We start from the raw sequence: 20,030 nt of genomic DNA, 5'->3' as shown, positions 1-20,030 counted from the left end.
CTTTCAGATCTGTGTGGCTTAACTATCCCATTCACAGCTGTTACGCTACTCCTGAACGATATAACAACACTACCCGCGTCCGTACAACTGAAAAGGGTTGTCCTAGCGGGCGTCACAGCAGCGAAGAAGCTAATAGCAATGAGATGGAAGGAGCCTGAGAAGCTCACAGTGATTAACTGGTCCCTAACACTGTTGGATGTGATTTATCTTGAGATATCCACGGCGCGGGTGATTGGGGTGGGGCAGGCTGGGATTGACCTATGGTTCGCAGCAGCTGAGAAGGTCAGGACCGCCGTGTGTGGCTGAGCGGGGTTGGGGTGCTTGTTCGGGGGAGTCCGGCGGTCTCGTGGGAGGGGGAGGAGGAAATGTCTGGTCTGTCTTGTCTTTTGTGATGTCTTGAATTTAACTAGGGATTTTATTGGGGGGCAGCTATTTAGCTAGTTCTTCGCTATTTGGTCATCTATTAGATAGTACCCCTGGAATTTTGAATTTAAAAAGGTTGAACTCTGTTTTCTTTTCTTTTTGTCTTTATAATTTATAAATTGTTATATTCTGTATTATTATTGTTTTTGTTATTTTCCTGTGAAGTTCTGTGTATTGTGATTGTGATTAATGTGTTGTCTTGTTTCATGTAAGTAATAATAAAAAGAAATTGATCAAAAAAAATACATTACTTTCCTAACTTAGTGAAACTAAATGTAACAAATTAACACATAGATATAAATGTGCTGAATGGTTATTTCTTATTTTATTTATTATAAAAAATTAAATGAAAATCGGATTTTTTTTACCGATACCCGATCCAGCTATTTTACTGATATCTGCGGCCGATACCAATACCAATATCAGATCGGTGCATCCCTAATGTAAACAAGACATCCTCTTAGCAGTTGTTAGTATTGAGCTGTACTGTATTGTACCCATTCTGCAATCTGTTAATAAAGTTCTCAATCAATCAAGTGAAAGGGTTAACCACTTCTGTAGTGTGGTTGTGAAAGGGTTACACTTTGTTACGTGGCAGTGAAAGGGTTAACCTTCTGTATTGTCGTGGTGAAAGGGTTAACCCTTTGGTAGTGTGGTAGTGAAAGACTTAACAGGCCAGATTTACAGGCAGCCTCTTATGAGCCATAGGAAGGTTCAGATACAGCCCAGTATCTGGCCCGCTAGTTGAAAAGGCCTGGCCTAGCCTAGTAGATAGCCGGTATTCATTTTGTGTTTGTTGTGGAAAGGTATGGGACAACTCAAATAGCACTGCTCCGTACAATCTCACCTTGATCTGTTTGATGTCATACTGGATCCTCTTGATGGGGTTTCCATAGACATCATTCCCAGACTCCACCTCCCCCTGTCCCACAACCTTCGCTCGGATCACTGTGGGGCAAAGAAAGAGATCAGGGGTCACCAACTCTCAGACTCACCCTCAAAAAGACACATGGAAAAAAGAAAACGACACAAAACTAAGTAAAGTCCGAAGAAGACTAGGGTCAGGATTTGAAAGCACTTGCAGCAAATCTGAATCCAGTATCAAAATCGTCTTATTGTATCCATATTCCATATTGAAATCTCTTCAGACAATCTTTTTATGTCATTATTTTTTAGGGGGGGGGGGGGGTTGTATTTTTTCTTTTTTTAGAGAATTTGTATTCCTTGTGTTGTACAAAAATATTCTAAGTAACAAAATCATTGCTAAATTGACCCTCTCAAAACATGCCCTCTTTTCTTGATCCTCCAATCACAACTGTTGCTTCAGACGAAGGCACACAAGGATCAAGGAAGGGTTTGAAATAGGTCAATTACCTAATATTGAAGGGCTGGGGTCGAGATTGAGGGGAAGGGAAAACAGACTTAATAAGAGGATTCTTTGGACTTGGAGCTTAACAAATCTGGTATTTTACTAACTTGGAACCGGCTCCAAAATGGAACCGCCAGCTAATGGAACCCGACCCTGAAGAAGACAACACAAACAATATTTGAAATCCTCGCTCTTAAGAATCAAAGACATATTCCCATAAAGTCGACGAATGCAAAACAGAGAACGCACACATTAATTTCCTTCGAGTATCAAGCTTCTGTTTTTAATTCTTCTAACCACCACATCCCCTGCTAACAAACTGCAGTCAAAACAGCTTTAACAGCTGCCGAGTCTATTCACCATATGCAGTAGGGCTGGGCGACATGATGGAACAAATAAATATTTATTTACATATTCAGAAGAACATTGTCAAGATCAATTGTTTGCTAATAAACAAATGAACAAACAAAACAATATGCAACACGGTATCTGCATATTGGGTATGGGAAATCACGTTAGATAATCCAATTGATGTGATCATAATGGACTGCATGGTGACGGAGTTGGAAAGTGTTCTACAATATCAAATTGTGAGAAAATATCAAATTCTTCTAATATTTTTATATTCAGATCTAATTGTATTGTCTATATTTATGTATTTCTACCATTACCCTGCCCATACCTCCCCTCCCCCCTCCCCGTGCTGCTATGACGCCCACATTTCCCCAAGGGGATCAATAAAGGAATATCTTATCTTATTTAGCTTTTTCTAATTTAAGGTACGATAATACAGATAGACAATAGAATCTAGATGATAAATATCTATATATTGCCCAGGACTAACATTTAGGTTTACTCTACAACAGTATATGTGCCAGAAAAGCCAAACCCAGCCCAGCTTCAGACTCTAGGCCAGTCAATGGAAGGGACACTCTGCTGGTCCGGAGCAGGCAGGCACATGACCCTGGCCTCCCCTTCACCAGTGAAATGTGAAGAGAAAGACTTCAAATGATGAACGAGGGCAGGTGTGGCGTGTTACAGTATGTGTGTGTGTGCATGTGTGTGTAAATATATGTGTGCACAAGCACGCATGCGTTTGTTTAAATGGCTTGAGTGACTACATAAAGCCATAGTTAAGCTTAGGACGTTTATTCAGAATGGAAAATATGAGCAATATGCACAAAAAATAACCAGAAGGAGAGGACAGACACACACACACACGGATGACTGCTATCGCTCTTACACCCTTGGGCTCACTTTGTGGGTTGGGAGTGGGACAGACACAGAAATGAGGGTTCACTGCTCTCTCTCGCTCTCTTGCTCCTTCCCTCACTAGACCCCCCCCCCCCCCGCCCTCTCTCCTCCCAAGTCCAAGACAAGCATGTGTCAGTGTTTTACAGCAACCCAGAGCTTGTTCCCCGGAAGCAAACGTATGCATTTTCTGTTCCATTCCAATGCTTCAGCAAATATACAAGAGCAGCCAGAGTATACACACAAACAAACACATACATATACACATAAACAAACACACACATACATATATACACACACACACAGCAGTATACCTGGCTGAGGCTCTCTCCTACATTCCTCTCTGTTTTCCGCTCTCATTTCCTGACCTCGTTCTCGAGCCGCAGACTAATGAGCTTAAGAATCAGCAACAGGACACAATACTCAGGGAAATTACCCTTATTCAGAATGGATGGCTATTACGGGAGATTATCCCACTATATATAGCTTTATGGGGATTTTTTTTTCATACTTCCCCCCTGCAATATAGCAAAGACCAGAGGACCCTTTGCCATCTAAACAGTATTTTTTTGTATACAACATCATGTTGAAACCAGCAGAAAACAGTTACCACTGTGCCTACTGTAAAAATAGTTTTGCTATAGATTGATCCCACAGTACTGCCATGACCACTAAGAACCCCCCCCCCCCCCCCCCCCCCATACACACGCACACAAACCACTGGCTGACCCATATTCAACTGTTCCTCTACCTACTCTCCAAACTATTGCGATGCTTAATGACTTATACATGCATATCAGTAGCACTATACAACGTTTTCCATGAAAAACCCCATATGAACAGAGGCACACCACACCACACCACATCCTAACTACCTCCATTCAATCCACCACATGACTCTCCATTCTACTCCCCAGTGGCCACCAAAATCATCCCGACTTTCTTTAGGCGGTTTTCTTCAGCCCCTCGCAGCCTGGCCATCCGTAGGCCAACGTCTGAGCCTCAAGTCCGTTTATCCTTAAAGGAAAACTCCAACATTTTGAGAAATTAGCTTATTTGCCATCTACCCTGGAGTTAGACGAGAAGATACATACTAGGGGTGGACGGTATGGTCTAAAATTTATATCACGGTATAATCTGAAGCATAGACGGTAACGGTATATATCACGGTATCATCGTTTTTGATAAAAAAAATTTTTTTATTTTATATAATTTTTTTTTATAAAATATATATATTATATAATTAGACTTGTACTTGTATTATCTGCGAGACATCGCCACCACGCAACAAGCTCCACTGTCTGTGTGTACTCTAGTAGCCTCCAGCTACGGCCAGGATTCTCAGGAGCTGCATCTGGACCTATACTCGAGTAGCCTCGAGCAGAGCTACGGCCAGGATTCTCCGGAGCTGCACCTGGACCCTATTGGCATAACGTTACTTAACTGTGCTCAGCAAGCCCTCAGCTCGAATACGCATCGAATCAGTGTTATAAGACATTGATATCAGGAGCTATCTGTAGCTACTGCTAGCCGGATATATAACGTTAATACAACGCCTCAGTGAATTATTTAGTTCAATGGGACATTTCGTTTTGAACAGTGAACTAGCTTGCGTTAACGTGAGCTAACGGCTAACGGAGCTATCATACACGTCTACTCTCTACTAGACTTGATGGAGCGTTTGTTGATGTCAGGAGCTATCGGTAGCTGGCCGACTAGATACCGTTCGGTTAGACAATGCCTCATCATGTATTAAACTAAAAGTGAATAGTTGACTGGGTCATTTTGTAACGGTAGCTAAGCTAACGTTAGCTCAGGGAGACGTCCCGTCCCACTAGACTACTAGTAGACCCGTGTTTACATGCGTGCGGGAGGGGCTGGCACGCCCACTGCGCGAAGCCTCCTAAATAACTTTTTCCAGTTAGCACATATCTATTATCTATGACTAATTCTATCTATTTTTAGGGGCAAATGCGAGTGAAATAGTCGCGCTGTGGTTACATGACGTCATTGCTATTTTAGAGCTGCACTACCGGTTACACGGTATAGGCAAAATCCATACCGTAGAGCAAATTCATACCGTTTATACCGTATACCGTTTATACCGTCCACCCCTAATACATACCTTTTTCTTCTCTGTGCATGTAGTAGGAGTAGGAAGACGTTGGGAACTAGGCTAATGGAGGAACCTACTTCCAGTGACTGACGCTAAGCTAGGCTAACAGTGCACTTCTTCCTACTCCTACTGCATGCACAGAGAAGAAAAAGGTACCATCTTAACACTCCAACATTTTGGGAACCCTGGAGTTAGACAAGAAGATGCATACCTTGTTCTTCTCTGTGCATGCAGTAGGAGTAGGAAGACGTTGGGAACTAGGCTAATGGAGGAACCTACTTCCAGTGACTGACGCTAAGCTAGGCTAACGGTACGCGTCTTCCTACTCCTACTGCATGCACACTGCACAGAGAAGAAAAAAGGTATGTATCTTCTTGTCTAACTCCAGGGTAGATGGCAAATAAGCTAATTTCCCAAAATGTTGGAGTTTTCCTTTAAGGACCACCACCACCACCCACCCCCAGATCACCTGTGTACATTTAATCAAATCTCCCGTTTTTTTATATGGAAACGTCTCTGTGATGTCTTTTCACATTTTAGTCAGATCCCTGTAGCATGTCCAGTGGTGCTCAGAGTGACTTGGGTGTTCCACTAGCTAGCCTTAGGACAGTCTGGCTGGGCAGCCAGGGAAGTTCCCTTTGTGGGCAGCTGACTGTGGGAAAGGGGGATCTGTGTGCAAGAGAGAGAAAGACGGGTGTATGACATAGACTCATTCTTCTGGCGTGTGGTTTGACCTAGAGCACTATTTAGCACGGAAAACAGAAGGTGACTGACTCTGTATTGGTCAAAGTGTCCTGACAACAATGGTCCAAGTGTAGCATCCACAGTCACACACAAACAAACGTGCACATGTGCGCATGCACACACTCTATTGAGTGCATCCACTTGTTGTGAGAACCATGTCCCATAGGGACCTCTTTAAAATGCTGAAACATAATCCAGACCCTTAAATGCACCAAACACTTTATTATGTATCTGTCTGCCTATGAGTATTTAATTTATACACTTTGTGTATTCTCTCCATGTCTATGTTGATGAGTATTATACTGTACTGTTATGTGTATGATTGTCGTTTACCTGTGCACTCACCAAGACACATTCCATGTCCAATCAATGTCTAATTGAAACGGTAATAAACTATTGAATCTTGACTAAACTAGGCTACATTGCATTTGACAGTACACAAACACACACTTTCACTGTGTTGCAGCGGAGTAAAGTGTCCCTTCAGGGAATCTAGACAAGCAGCTCTACTCTCTTCCTCTGTTCTCTCCACTGGTCCACTGGTAACCTCTCTTCTTCTCTCCCATCTGCTGTCCTTCCTTTACCTCCTCCAGGCTCTGTGTCCATCACTGTGTTTCTCTGAGCAGATGCTGGGCATTCCTATGGGGTTTGGATCTCAAGGCAAGGTTTCTGCCCGAGGGCACGGCAGAAACCACGTAAGGGGGGGGGGGGTGTTGCTTGGGAGTTGGGACATTCTGGATCAAAGTATGAACATCAGGACTCCCTATTTCCGTGCCATTTCACCCCCTGGGGAAGTTGTTTATAAACATTTATAAACCTAACTCTTACCTTAAAATGTGCTGTAAGTGGTATGTTCTTTGTACATTTCGACAGCCATCACTGATAGAGTGTTTTGGTCAGTAACATGGGTCTCCCAGTCCCTTCGCTCTGCAGTAAACAGAAAATATATTTTCTGGTATTCTGATCTCACTTTATCCAATCAGGAGAGAGAACTCCACACTGCAAAAATGGTATGACAAAAAGAAATAAAAACAAATATGTGCTTGAAACAAGTAAAATTATCTGCCAGCTAATTTAGCTTGGCAAGATTTCTTGAAATAAGTAAAAAAAAATATCTAGGGTTCTCTCTCCTGATTGGATGAAGTGGGAACTGGATAACAGAAAATGTATTTTATGTTTACTGCAGAGTGGAGGGACTGGGAGACCCATGTTACTGACCAGACAATCTATATCAGTGATGGCTGTCTGAATGTAGAGCTATTTAACACTTTTTTTAACAAAATAAATACCACTTACAGCATCTTTAAACTTACTGAAGACCTCACGCCCCACCCTAACCTAAGCTAGAGGTGAAAATGTCATCCAGAATGTCCCCTCTCCCCCACATAGGGATACTGTGTTGACCGTCCAGCGGCATACACAAGCTTTAAAATAAGCATCCTTCCCCTTTGGACTCGCACACACACACCCTTTAAATCAACATGAGAGAACCGCACGCAAATACAGCTCTCCTCTCCACACATCCTGTCTCTCGTGGACTGGCCAGTGCTGAGGCTGAGTCACACCTGAAAATAAAGCTGTCAGCAGAAATGAGAAATTATGCAGATACATTTCTGCGTGCGGTGATGGAGAGAGAGAAAGAGATGCTCTGAAGCCCAAAAAGAGTTGCTCTAGGAACTTTTATGAACCATTCTCATGGATACCAACCATGCATATTTTAGAGTGGTCCTTGACTTTTATAGCTTTTTCCATTAGAGCACACCCTAGACTGACAGCCAGATGGCCCTGTGTGTGTGTGTACACACATGTATTCATGTTTGAACTTAGTCGAAGCAGTAGGCCTAATGTTGCCTATGCAGGACGGTGTGTGTGTGTGTGTGTGTGTGTGTGTGTGTGTGTGTGTGTGTGTGTGTGTGTGTGTGTGTGTGTGCAAGCATGCACGTGTTCATGTTTGAAATTGGTCAGCCAAAGCAGTAGTAGGCAGGGCTGTGTGTGTGTGTGTGTGTGTGTGTGTGTGTGTGTGTTTGTGTGCGAGTCCCAGCAATACACAGGACCGTAGCGGGAAAACCCCAGCAGCATTCCTGCAATTCCTCCCAACACCAGCCCTCAAAAAGAGAACGAGGGGAGGGATGGAAATAAAGGAAGGCTGCTGGTGCGACAGACTGTGGTTGAGATTCAATCCCCCATTCCACCCCCCCCCCTCAGCCATCCGCTATACCATTTGTTCCCATCTTGCTCTCCCTCCCTCTCTCCCCATGTCATTCTCTTCTTCCCATCTCTCCTCGCAGTCGTCTCTCTCATCCCCCCTCCTAGTAGCAACACTCCTAGTCCCAGAGCAGTTGGACGCTAAAACTAATAACCCTCCTAGTCCCAGAGCAGTTGGACGCTAAAACTAATAACCCTCCTAGTCCCAGAGCAGCTGGACGCTAAAACTAATAACCCTCCTAGTCCCAGAGCAGTTGGACGCTAAAACTAATAACCCTCCTAGTCCCAGAGCAGCTGGACGCTAAAACTAATAACCATCCTAGTCCCAGAGCAGCTGGACGCTAAAACTAATAACCCTCCTAGTACCAGAGCAGTTGGACGCTAAAGTTAATAACACTCCTAGTCCCAGAACAGTTGGATGCTAAAGCTAATAAGCCCCCTAGTCCCAGAGCAGTTGGATGCTAAAGCTAATAATTATCCCTCCTAGTCCCAGAGCATTGACACAAAAACTAATAATAACTCTCCTAGTCCCAGAACAGTTGGACGCTAAAGCTAATAACCATCCTAGTCCCAGAGCAGTTGGACGCTAAAGCTAATAACCCCTAAGGTAAACTCACTTTCTGCCTGCAAGCAGAGAAAGCAGATTATTCTACTGTGGTGGACTACCACAGTAAGGCTGTCAACCACCACACCAAATATTATATTAAAACAATTATATTTGAGTCACAAACTATCCCTTACAAAAAGGTATTGTGGTATGCCATTTACCATTAATATCATATTTCTTTTTTGGAATAGGCCTATACCATGGTATTATTTAAGTACAAAATAAGGTACCATACATTTGAAAACACCATCAAACTACCATGATACTTTTTTGTAAGGGATAGTTAATTCCTATGTAACAAGCAGCCAGATCTGTTACAATTCTACAATTATAAGTTAGCCTTATCAAAAGCCAGGTTTAGGCTTGAACTAGCTTCCTAACTTCAACCAACAACTGAACATAGGTGATCAAGATGATAGATGATTATGATGGGTCGGATTCCCCTACATAATGTAGGATTGTGCTAAATTCTTACCACCACCCCCACAGTTAAACAAAAAAATTGGAGTCACTTTTCACATTATGATGGCTTATATTTCTGTATAATGGGCAGCTGACAGTATGTTCGTGAATGGGGTGGTTGTGTGTGTCCCTGGCTGTAAGACTTGACCATCAAGAATGTTACTCAAGCTTTCCAATGCCCTAGGATGCGAAAACGTCATAGGCCACGGAATACAAAGTCTGGAGGAGACATCAATACGTTTATGACCGCAAACCCGAGGACTATGTCTATGGCCTTGCAAATGACCCATTACGCACCCGTCAGACGGTTGTTAATGGCTTGTAGCATAATCAGTATCAGGTCTATCAATGGATCAGTAACTGGCGAACACCCCACACACTGTACTTGCATGTCATCTAGGAGCCCTAAAGCAACATGCAATAGGTAAACAACAACAATCCGTGCTGCGCGGTAGGCAATACTCACCTACGTCCGCGTTGCAGAACGCCTGTTGCGGGTGTACGGGCGCACAGCTGCATGCTTCCGTGAGATCCTCCGCCCGCCACAGGATCAACACCGCAAGCGTGCAGAGGATGCCGTTCACAGAAAACGGCATTTCCCCCCCAAAGAGGTATTTTCTATTACTGTCGCCTGTGTGCTGCGCAGAGCGTTGCGGTCTAGATCCAATGAGAGGTCTTCCCGTTTACCGCTAGACCTGGTAATAACACGTTATTATTAACAACAATAACGGATGCTGGACAAACCCGTGTAGGGATCAGCTGGATAATTTGACTAGCTTACGTTAGACAATGCGAAATCAGCTGCTGGAACGAATTATTGCGGCCAGTCGTTAACGTTACCGTCCGTATTTCCCCCGGTGTCAGTGTTCTTTTGGGAGTGTTTTTGTTTCTCGGATCAAGGCGTTTTTATAAAGCTGTTCGTTCGACTCCTCCCCTCGTCGTCAGCGTGGCCAGAGGTGGAGTAGGGGGTATCTGCAGAGCCGCAGAGCCAGGCTGGACGGGTTGGAGGCGGGGCTTCGTGGTCTGGACAAGTATTAGTGGTCTGGACAAGTATTGCGGATGAGGGGGGGGGGGGGGGGGGCTCTCTCGCTATGTGTTGGAGTGCGCAATGTGTATGCGCATGCGTGTGGACTGGAGCAGTGAGAGTATAAAGAGTCAATTTTTTCCTAACTCTTTCTCACATCACAACAAGAAGAAGAAGAAGAAGAACTCTTTCACAGTGTGGTGTGCGCGCACTGCGCCGGCAGAACAAGATGTCTTTCAGTAAAAATGTAAGTACCTATTTCGCTATTTTGGACATCATTAGGTTTGCTTATCAAGGCCACCACAGACCACCTGTGCAATCGAATTTAATTAGCTAACTGGCTCTCTCTTTCTCTCTCTGCTCTCTCTGCTATCTTTACTAAATATAAACGTGCAAGTACATGGTGTAGTAGGACTGCTATCTTTACTAAATATAAACTTGCAAGTGCATGGTGTATAGGACTGCTATCTTTACTAAATATAAACTTGCAAGTGCATTCTTCACAAACATAGCCACAACACTGGTAAACAAACTACCCTCCCACTCAGGGCTTTATGGGGTAGAACACATAGTAGCTTTCTACAAAAACCTAGGGGTCCGCAAGGACGACTTCAAGCTGGAAATGGTAACAACAGATGAGGTACTCAATAAACTGAGCGCCCTCCAACCTAACAAGGCCACTGGCCATGACAACATCCCCTCCAAATTCCTCAGAGACTCAGCAGCCGCCATCACACCAATCATCACACACATAATAAACCTCTCCATAAAACAGGGACACGTCCCCAAGGACTTCAAAATTGCGAGGGTGACCCCTCTGCACAAAAAGGGCAGCAAATTAGACCCAGGCAACTACCGCCCTGTTTCTATTCTCACCTCCATCTCGAAAGTCATGGAAAAAATAGTCTACGAACAGGTCGAAAAGTACCTAGCGGAAAAAAATCTAATCTACGAATTCCAATCTGGCTTCAGAACATCCCACTCCACTGACACATGCCTTCTCTATTTGAATGACCACATCAAACAAGAGGTGGACGCAGGCAAATACTGCGGCATGGTCATGCTGGACCTACAAAAGGCCTTTGACACGGTCAATCACTCCATTCTGATTGACAAGCTAAAAGCAATTGGTTTTGATAGTCTATCAGTGAGCTGGATGCAATCCTACCTTGAGGGGAGGGAACAGATGGTGGAGGTAAACGGTACCCTATCCCCCCCCCTCACAGTGAGCTGTGGTGTTCCACAAGGAAGCATACTAGGACCGCTACTGTTCCTAATTTATGCAAATGACATGTCGTCAGCTTGTGACTGCAACTTGTTCCTGTTTGCGGACGACTCAGCCCTGCTGGTCTCTGACAAGAACAAGTTACAGGTTGAAAAAACCCTCAGCTCGGAACTAGGCAGAATCTGCATATGGCTCGCTGATAACAAACTATCATTACACATGGGCAAAACAGAGTCCATTCTCTTCGGTTCAAATAACAAACTCAGCAAGACCGACGGCTTCTCAGTTACAGTGGGTGACAATATTGTCACAAGGAAAGATGAAATTACCTACCTGGGGTCCATCCTAGAGGCTAATCTCTCCTGTGACAAAATGGCATCCAATGTAATAAAAAAAGTCAACCAACGAACTCGATTCTTGTACCGGATCTCCTCTCTGGTAAACAAGAACACCCTGAAGACTCTGGCAGGAGCACTCATTCAGGGGTACTACGACTATGCTTGCACCTCATGGTACCAAAGCACCTCAAAGGCGCTAAAAACAAAATTACAAACATCTCAAAACAAACTGGTCAGACTACTGCTTGACCTTACTCCTAGAACCCACCTCACCCCTGCCCACTTCGACAACCTAGGATGGCTTAGAGTAGACGACAGAGTACAACAACTTGCAATGGGCCTGGTCTACAAGATACACTACACGACCAAGGTACCCATGTACATGTCAAAATACTTCCCAAAGGTCAGTGAATACCACGATCACAACACCAGAGGGAGCTCCACAAATCATGTCAAACCCAGATTCGGCTCAAATAAGGGACTAAACACGTTTCGCAATTATGCCACATCAATGTGGAACGCCCTACCCAAAGCTGTAAAGGAATGTGGATCACTACCCACTTTCAAAACCTCTCTCAAGGGACACCTACGGGAGACTGCAATTCAACACTGGCCCCTGTAAATATCCTAACCCAATCATTCCAACCCCCTCCAATGTACAGTCATTTACCTAGTATGGTTTTGTCAATAGTTCAATGTACAATTGTGTTTGTTTGTACAGTGTCTCCTCCCCCCCCCCCTCAATGTACAGTGTTACTTGTTTATACAGTGTGCCCCCCGCCCCCCCCCCCCCCCAACCACCTCCAATGTAAATTACCCAGTATGGTTGTCAATATCCCAATGTACCCAACCCCCCCCACCCAACCTCCAATGTACAGTTTCTACGTCAAATGTATATACTCCCTTTTCTTGACTCCTTCTGTATCACAAACAGTACTGTATTTGCAAATCTGGTATGTCATAAATGTATAGATGTAGCAGTACTGACTATCTGTATGTCATGTATGTCATATATGTCTATATGAATTGAAAATGGGGGACCCTGATGGAAACAAGACAAACGTCTTTCTCAGGTCTGCATCCCCTTAACAATTGTATGTATTGAGCCGTACTGTATTGTACCCATTCTGCAATCTGTTAAATAAAGTTTTCATTCATTCATTCATTCATTCATTCATTCATTCATTCATTCATGCATGGTGTATAGGACTGCTATCTTTACTAAATATAAACTTGCAAGTGCATGGTGTATAGGACTGCTATCTTTACTAAATATAAACGTGCAAGTACATGGTGTAGTAGGACTGTTATTTTTACTAAATATAAACTTGCAAGTGCATGGTGTATAGGACTGCTATCTTTACTAAATTGTACTGTACTTGTCTAATAGATGAACCCTTCAAGAGCAACGGGTACAGGGTCGATATGACCCTGATGTAAACGAGACACTAATCTCTCTACCCCACGCTCGGTTGCTAACTTGCTATTGTTTGTCTGCCGTGAACATGGGAAATAATTGCGACAGCTCTGCTGTAAACACTGGGAACCTTGGTTGCTATGCCCACACAAAACCGCAAAACTTCACCCTGGACTCCGGTTTTCAAAGACCGGGGTTGCAGTGTAGCAAATCCCCGGTTGTGTGTGGCCGAACAGTGCAACTGCGCACATACAATCATGGTTATATTAAATCCAGCGCTCGTGTGGACTGGGCCTAACTTGCCTGCCATTACGTTGCGTTCTGAAAAGCGAAACTGACCCTGAGAACGAAACGAAAATGGCCCTGTGTGTAACTGCAGCCGTCTCTGTGCTAACAGTCACGTTTTCAGTACGAGAAGACAAGACAAAACTTCTTTCTCTGGTCTGCATCCCCTTAACAATTGTGTGTATTGAGCCGTACTGTATTGTACCCATTCTGCAATCTTGTTGAAATAAAGTTTTCATTCACACTCAAAATCTGTGTTAATTTTTTATTTTGCATACTAATGTTCTGTGTCTTGAGTCGTACTTGTATTGAAAAACTGATTTTATATGTCTGAGGAGAAGACCGGTACTCATCATCTTCGTCTCCACAAAAAGAAAAATGACATGTGAAGTATGTTGTGTGCCAGGTTCAAACAGTGCTGTATATGTACAGTTTATTCCTACTCCTATCCAAGCTCCGGGAGGGTCATCAAAGAGAAGTCGGGTCATCAAAGAGAAGTCGCCTATTCTTAGTCCTTGCCCCACAATGGTGGAATGAACTACCCACCCCAGTTAGGACAGCCGAAACCCGTCCAATCTTTTGCCGTCGACTAAAGACTCACTACTTCAACCATTATCTAAATAAAAAAAATCTAACCCTAACTAACCTTACTGTCATGCACTTGTCCTAATAAACTAACCTACACTGTAGCACTCAACACTTTATGAACATTGTTACTGAGACGAAAGTTAAGTTTACTCTATTACTAGATCTGGTATGTCATAAATGTCTAGATGTACACTTTATGAACATTGTTACTGAGACGAAAGTTAAGTTTACTCTATTACTAGATCTGGTATGTCATAAATGTCTAGATGTAACATTACTGTCTATGTACAAGTTTACTCTATTATTACTAGATCTGGTATGTCATATTACTAGATCTGGTATGTCATAAATGTCTAGATGTAACATTACTGTCTATGTACCTATGTAAACGAGACGAAAGTTAAGTTGAAAATGGGGGAAGGTAAATTGAAAATGGGGGATCTATGTAAACGAGACGAAAGTGACGTTGAAAATGGTGCGCAGTAGTGCAAATACTTGTCCAGACCACTAATACTTGTCCAGACCACGAAGCCCCGCCTCCAAGCCGTCCAGCCTGGCTCTGTGGCTCTGCAGATACCCCCTATTGGAGTGGTGGGCGCTAGCGTCCAATAGCTGGACCCTACTCCTAGCGTCACTGGCTCCCTGCTCTGTAGGCCAGTATTCTGAATCAGATTATTATTTTTATTTTTTATTAAAACTGTTAAAAATTATCGTACGTCTGCTGGGCAGTAATATAGACACGGACACGATTGTTGATTGTATCCGTCTATCTGTATGTCATGTGTTTTATTGATTGATTGAAAACTTTATTAACAGATTGCAGAATGGGTACAATATAGTAGGCCTACAGCTCAATACACACAATTGTTAAGGGAATGCAGACCAGAGAAAGACTTTCGTCTTGTTTACATCAGGGTCCCCCATTTTCAATTAATCAGGAGGACATATCATACAGATAGACAGTATGAATGAATGAATGAAAACTTTATTTAACAGATTGCAGAATGGGTACAATACAGTACGGCTCAATACATACAATTGTTAAGGGGATGCAGACCTGAGAAAGACGTTTGTCTTGTTTCCATCAGGGTCCCCCATTTTCAATTCATATAGACATATATGACATACATGACATACAGATAGTCAGTACTGCTACATCTATACATTTATGACATACCAGATTTGCAAATACAGTACTGTTTGTGATACAGAAGGAGTCAAGAAAAGGGAGTATATACATTTGACGTAGAAACTGTACATTGGAGGAGGTTGGGTGGGGGGGGTTGGGTACATTGGGATATTGACAACCATACTGGGTAATTTACATTGGAGGTGGTTGGGGGGGGGGCGGGGGGCACACTGTATAAACAAGTAACACTGTACATTGAGGGGGGGGGGGGGGAGGAGACACTGTACAAACAAACACAATTGTACATTGAACTATTGACAAAACCATACTAGGTAAATGACTGTACATTGGAGGGGGTTGGGTTAGGATATTTACAGGGGCCAGTGTTGAATTGCAGTCTCCCGTAGGTGTCCCTTGAGAGAGGTTTTGAAAGTGGGTAGTGATCCACATTCCTTTACAGCTTTGGGTAGGGCGTTCCACATTGATGTGGCATAATTGCGAAACGTGTTTAGTCCCTTATTTGAGCCGAATCTGGGTTTAACATGATTTGTGGAGCTCCCTCTGGTGTTGTGATCGTGGTATTCACTGACCTTTGGGAAGTATTTTGACATGTACATGGGTACCTTGGTCGTGTAGTGTATCTTGTAGACCAGGCCCATTGCAAGTTGCTGTACTCTGTCGTCTACTCTAAGCCATCCTAGGTTGTCAAAGTGGGCAGGGGTGAGGTGGGTTCTAGGAGTAAGGTCAAGCAGTAGTCTGACCAGTTTGTTTTGAGATGTTTGTAATTTTGTTTTTAGCGCCTTTGAGGTGCTTTGGTACCATGAGGTGCAAGCATAGTCGTAGTACCCCTGAATGAGTGCTCCTGCCAGAGTCTTCAGGGTGTTCTTGTTTACCAGAGAGGAGATCCGGTACAAGAATCGAGTTCGTTGGTTGACTTTTTTTATTACATTGGATGCCATTTTGTCACAGGAGAGATTAGCCTCTAGGATGGAACCCAGGTAGGTAATTTCATCTTTCCTTGTGACAATATTGTCACCCACTGTAACTGAGAAGCCGTCGGTCTTGCTGAGTTTGTTATTTGAACCGAAGAGAATGGACTCTGTTTTGCCCATGTGTAATGATAGTTTGTTATCAGCGAGCCATATGCAGATTCTGCCTAGTTCCGAGCTGAGGGTTTTTTCAACCTGTAACTTGTTCTTGTCAGAGACCAGCAGGGCTGAGTCGTCCGCAAACAGGAACAAGTTGCAGTCACAAGCTGACGACATGTCATTTGCATAAATTAGGAACAGTAGCGGTCCTAGTATGCTTCCTTGTGGAACACCACAGCTCACTGTGAGGGGGGGGGATAGGGTACCGTTTACCTCCACCATCTGTTCCCTCCCCTCAAGGTAGGATTGCATCCAGCTCACTGATAGACTATCAAAACCAATTGCTTTTAGCTTGTCAATCAGAATGGAGTGATTGACCGTGTCAAAGGCCTTTTGTAGGTCCAGCATGACCATGCCGCAGTATTTGCCTGCGTCCACCTCTTGTTTGATGTGGTCATTCAAATAGAGAAGGCATGTGTCAGTGGAGTGGGATGTTCTGAAGCCAGATTGGAATTCGTAGATTAGATTTTTTTCCGCTAGGTACTTTTCGACCTGTTCGTAGACTATTTTTTCCATGACTTTCGAGATGGAGGTGAGAATAGAAACAGGGCGGTAGTTGCCTGGGTCTAATTTGCTGCCCTTTTTGTGCAGAGGGGTCACCCTCGCAATTTTGAAGTCCTTGGGGACGTGTCCCTGTTTTATGGAGAGGTTTATTATGTGTGTGATGATTGGTGTGATGGCGGCTGCTGAGTCTCTGAGGAATTTGGAGGGGATGTTGTCATGGCCAGTGGCCTTGTTAGGTTGGAGGGCGCTCAGTTTATTGAGTACCTCATCTGTTGTTACCATTTCCAGCTTGAAGTCGTCCTTGCGGACCCCTAGGTTTTTGTAGTAAGCTACTATGTGTTCTACCCCATAAAGCCCTGAGTGGGAGGGTAGTTTGTTTACCAGTGTTGTGGCTATGTTTGTGAAGAAAATGTTTAAGTAATTGGCTACATCCAGCTTGTCTGTGATGAGCGTGTTGTCCGTTTTTATGTTTATGTTTGAGAATCTGGTTTTAAGTTTTTTACTGCATCCTAGTTGATTATTGAGTAATTTCCAAAGTTCACGTGGTTTGTTTTTGTTTTCCTCAGTTTTGTCATTGATGAAATTCTTTTTTGCAGTTTTGATCATGGAGTTTACGTCGTTTCTTAGTCTGTTTCTTTCTAGTTTGAGTTCAGTCACGTGGGCTTGGAGTTCACTGCTCGTGCTTTTAGTAAGCTTTGACTGACTTTTACGAAACTCAGAGCATTTTTTGTCTCTGGTTTTCATAGCGGCCAGTATTTCGGAGTGCATCCACGGCTCAGCGCGATTTTTTACCCTGGTGGTTCTTAGGGGGGCCATGTCGTTTAGTATTGCTGAGAATTTGGTTTTGAAACCAAGCCATGTTTCGTCAACCAGTGTACCATTGAGTTCATCTGACCAGTCCAGTACTGACATCTATACATTTATGACATACCAGATTTGCAAATACAGTACTGTTTGTGATACAAAGAGTCCAGAAAAGAGAGTATATACATTTGATGTAAAAACTGTACATTGGAGGAGGTTGGGTGGGGGGATTGGATAAGAGGGGTTGGGGGGGGGGGGGGACGAGAAACACTGTACAACTGTACAAGCAAAACTGTACATTGGAATAATGACAAAACCATACTAGGTAATTTACTGTACATTGGAGGGGGTTGGTTAGGACATTTACAGGGGGCAGTTTCGAATTGCAGTCTCCCGTAGGTGTTCTTTGAGAGTGGTTTTGAAAGTGGGTAGTGATTCACATTCCTTTACAGCTTTGGGTAGGGCGTTCCACATTGATGTGGCATAATTGCGAAACGTGTTTAGTCCCTTGTTTGAGCCGAATCTGGGTTTAACATGATTTGTGGAGCTCCCTCTGGTGTTGTGATCGTGGTATTCACTGACCTTTGGGAAGTATTTTGACATGTACATGGGTACCTTGGTCATGTAGTGTATCTTGTAGACCAGGCCCATTGCAAGTTGCTGTACTCTGTCGTCTACTCTAAGCCATCCTAGGTTGTCAAAGTGGGCAGGGGTGAGGTGGGTTCTAGGAGTAAGGTCAAGCAGTAGTCTGACCAGTTTGTTTTGAGATGTTTGTAATTTTGTTTTGTTTTGTTGGCTTATATGTACCGGTATGTCATATAATTATGTTATGATGAATTGAAAATGGGGGACCCTGGTGTAAACAAGACAAAAGTATTTCTCTGGTCTGCATCCCCTTAACAATTGTGTGTATTGAGCTGTACTGTATTGTACCCATTCTGCAATCTGTTAATACAATTTTCAATCAATTTAAATGTACTGACATTTGTGAAAGGATATGTATTAGGGCTGTCAGTTTATTGCGTTTAGATTAATTACACATCAAATCATCGCCTTATGAAAATTAACTCAAAATTAATAAATAAATATTAATTAAATTTCATACATTCCATAAGAACGTAGAATAAACATTTACAAACTTTTTTTTAATGGTTCATTTGCATGTTCTTGGTATCTGATTCTAGGGACATCTATGGATCTCAGGGAATGTATTCCCAGTGTCAGAAATACTGTCTGTTACTAGGCTTGAGTAAATTGTAATGAACCAAATGAGAATATCAATTCAATTATTATTTTTTGACTGTGAATAACACCATGCTAAAATTGACCAGACCTGAAAAATCTAAGCAAATTAACACATTGGGTGCCACGCCCATTTGCCCAGATAACCCCTTGAGTGCCAGAGCTTTAGTCAATGGGAGGTCGGGGATATTTGCGAACGCTTAAACTATATCTTAAATTATGGCTATGGGTCTAAAACATCCCTCGCTTATCAACGACTTGCTTGCAGTCAACATGTATGAAACGGATTGTTTTTTCATTGGTACATTTCCGTTTTATACCGTTTTGAATAAGAGTAGTTTCGGAGAGTTCTAGTAATTTCAGAGAAATTCCGCGATAATAGCCCTTTAGTGGAATACACAAAACACGTTGTCATTTTTCGGCTGATTTATGAATCGTTTTCAAATAAACGCTAGATTATCGATAATATATGTGTAGCCTACTTATGCACGCTAGAAAAGCGGGCTGAAAAATCTATTATCCTTGACCTGGTCAGTGCTAACGTCATACATGCACACACAGACACGTTGTGATCGCTATGAAAAAAAACATGATTAACCCAATAGTGGCAAAATAAGAGTCCTTACCTCACATCAGATGTTCTGCAAAAAGTTTAATCCAATTCCTGATCGCCATTCCAAATATTGATCGCGTTTATTGATCCAACGTTATAGTCTGAAACACATAATCGACGCTGCTCTGAGGGTACCTCAGTCAATCTGGTAACACGACACTGCTTGCCAAAGATGGGAAAACCCTGGACCGGACTTTTTTTCTGATGCACATGGCCACTCAATCCAATCCAATGATGTGCATTACCATCCGGGAGACGATAGGCGGCAGTATTTGCCCTTTTCGAGCTCAGAGCCATTCCCAATGATAACGTCAGGCTGGATGGATGAAAAATGAATGGATATCGCTAATAAAAGAAATAACGATTAAATAACGAGAACTCGTCATTGGCACTCAACGCATGGCAAGTTAGGACGAGAAATCTCATCATTGGCACTCAAAGTGTTAATAAAGGGAAGATGATTAAACAGAAGGTTTTGTAGATACAGTACTGAATTCTGCCATCCGGACACATGCAATTTTAAATATGATTATAGA

At 43.1% G+C, this 20,030-nt stretch overlaps 1 protein-coding gene across 1 annotated transcript in view; it reads right to left on the bottom strand.

The window, feature by feature from the left end:
* timp2a (TIMP metallopeptidase inhibitor 2a) overlaps window positions 1-10,044 on the bottom strand; it is a 41,496-nt gene extending 31,452 nt beyond the window's left edge. The window contains exons 1-2 of the mRNA XM_084323602.1: window positions 9,644-10,044; window positions 1,271-1,371 (exon numbers count right to left, since the gene is read on the bottom strand). Of these exons, the coding sequence (XP_084179728.1) occupies window positions 1,271-1,371; window positions 9,644-9,773 (231 nt within the window). The 5' untranslated portion in view covers window positions 9,774-10,044. The remainder of the gene's footprint in view (window positions 1-1,270; window positions 1,372-9,643) is intronic.
* Window positions 10,045-20,030: the final 9,986 nt, after the last annotated feature.

This window comes from Notolepis coatsorum (assembly GCF_963971535.1).
Source record: "Notolepis coatsorum genome assembly, chromosome: 10".
Lineage (NCBI taxonomy): Eukaryota > Metazoa > Chordata > Actinopteri > Aulopiformes > Paralepididae > Notolepis > Notolepis coatsorum.
Note: the sequence above shows the minus strand (reverse complement) of the source record. Positions and strands in the feature narration are given on the sequence as shown.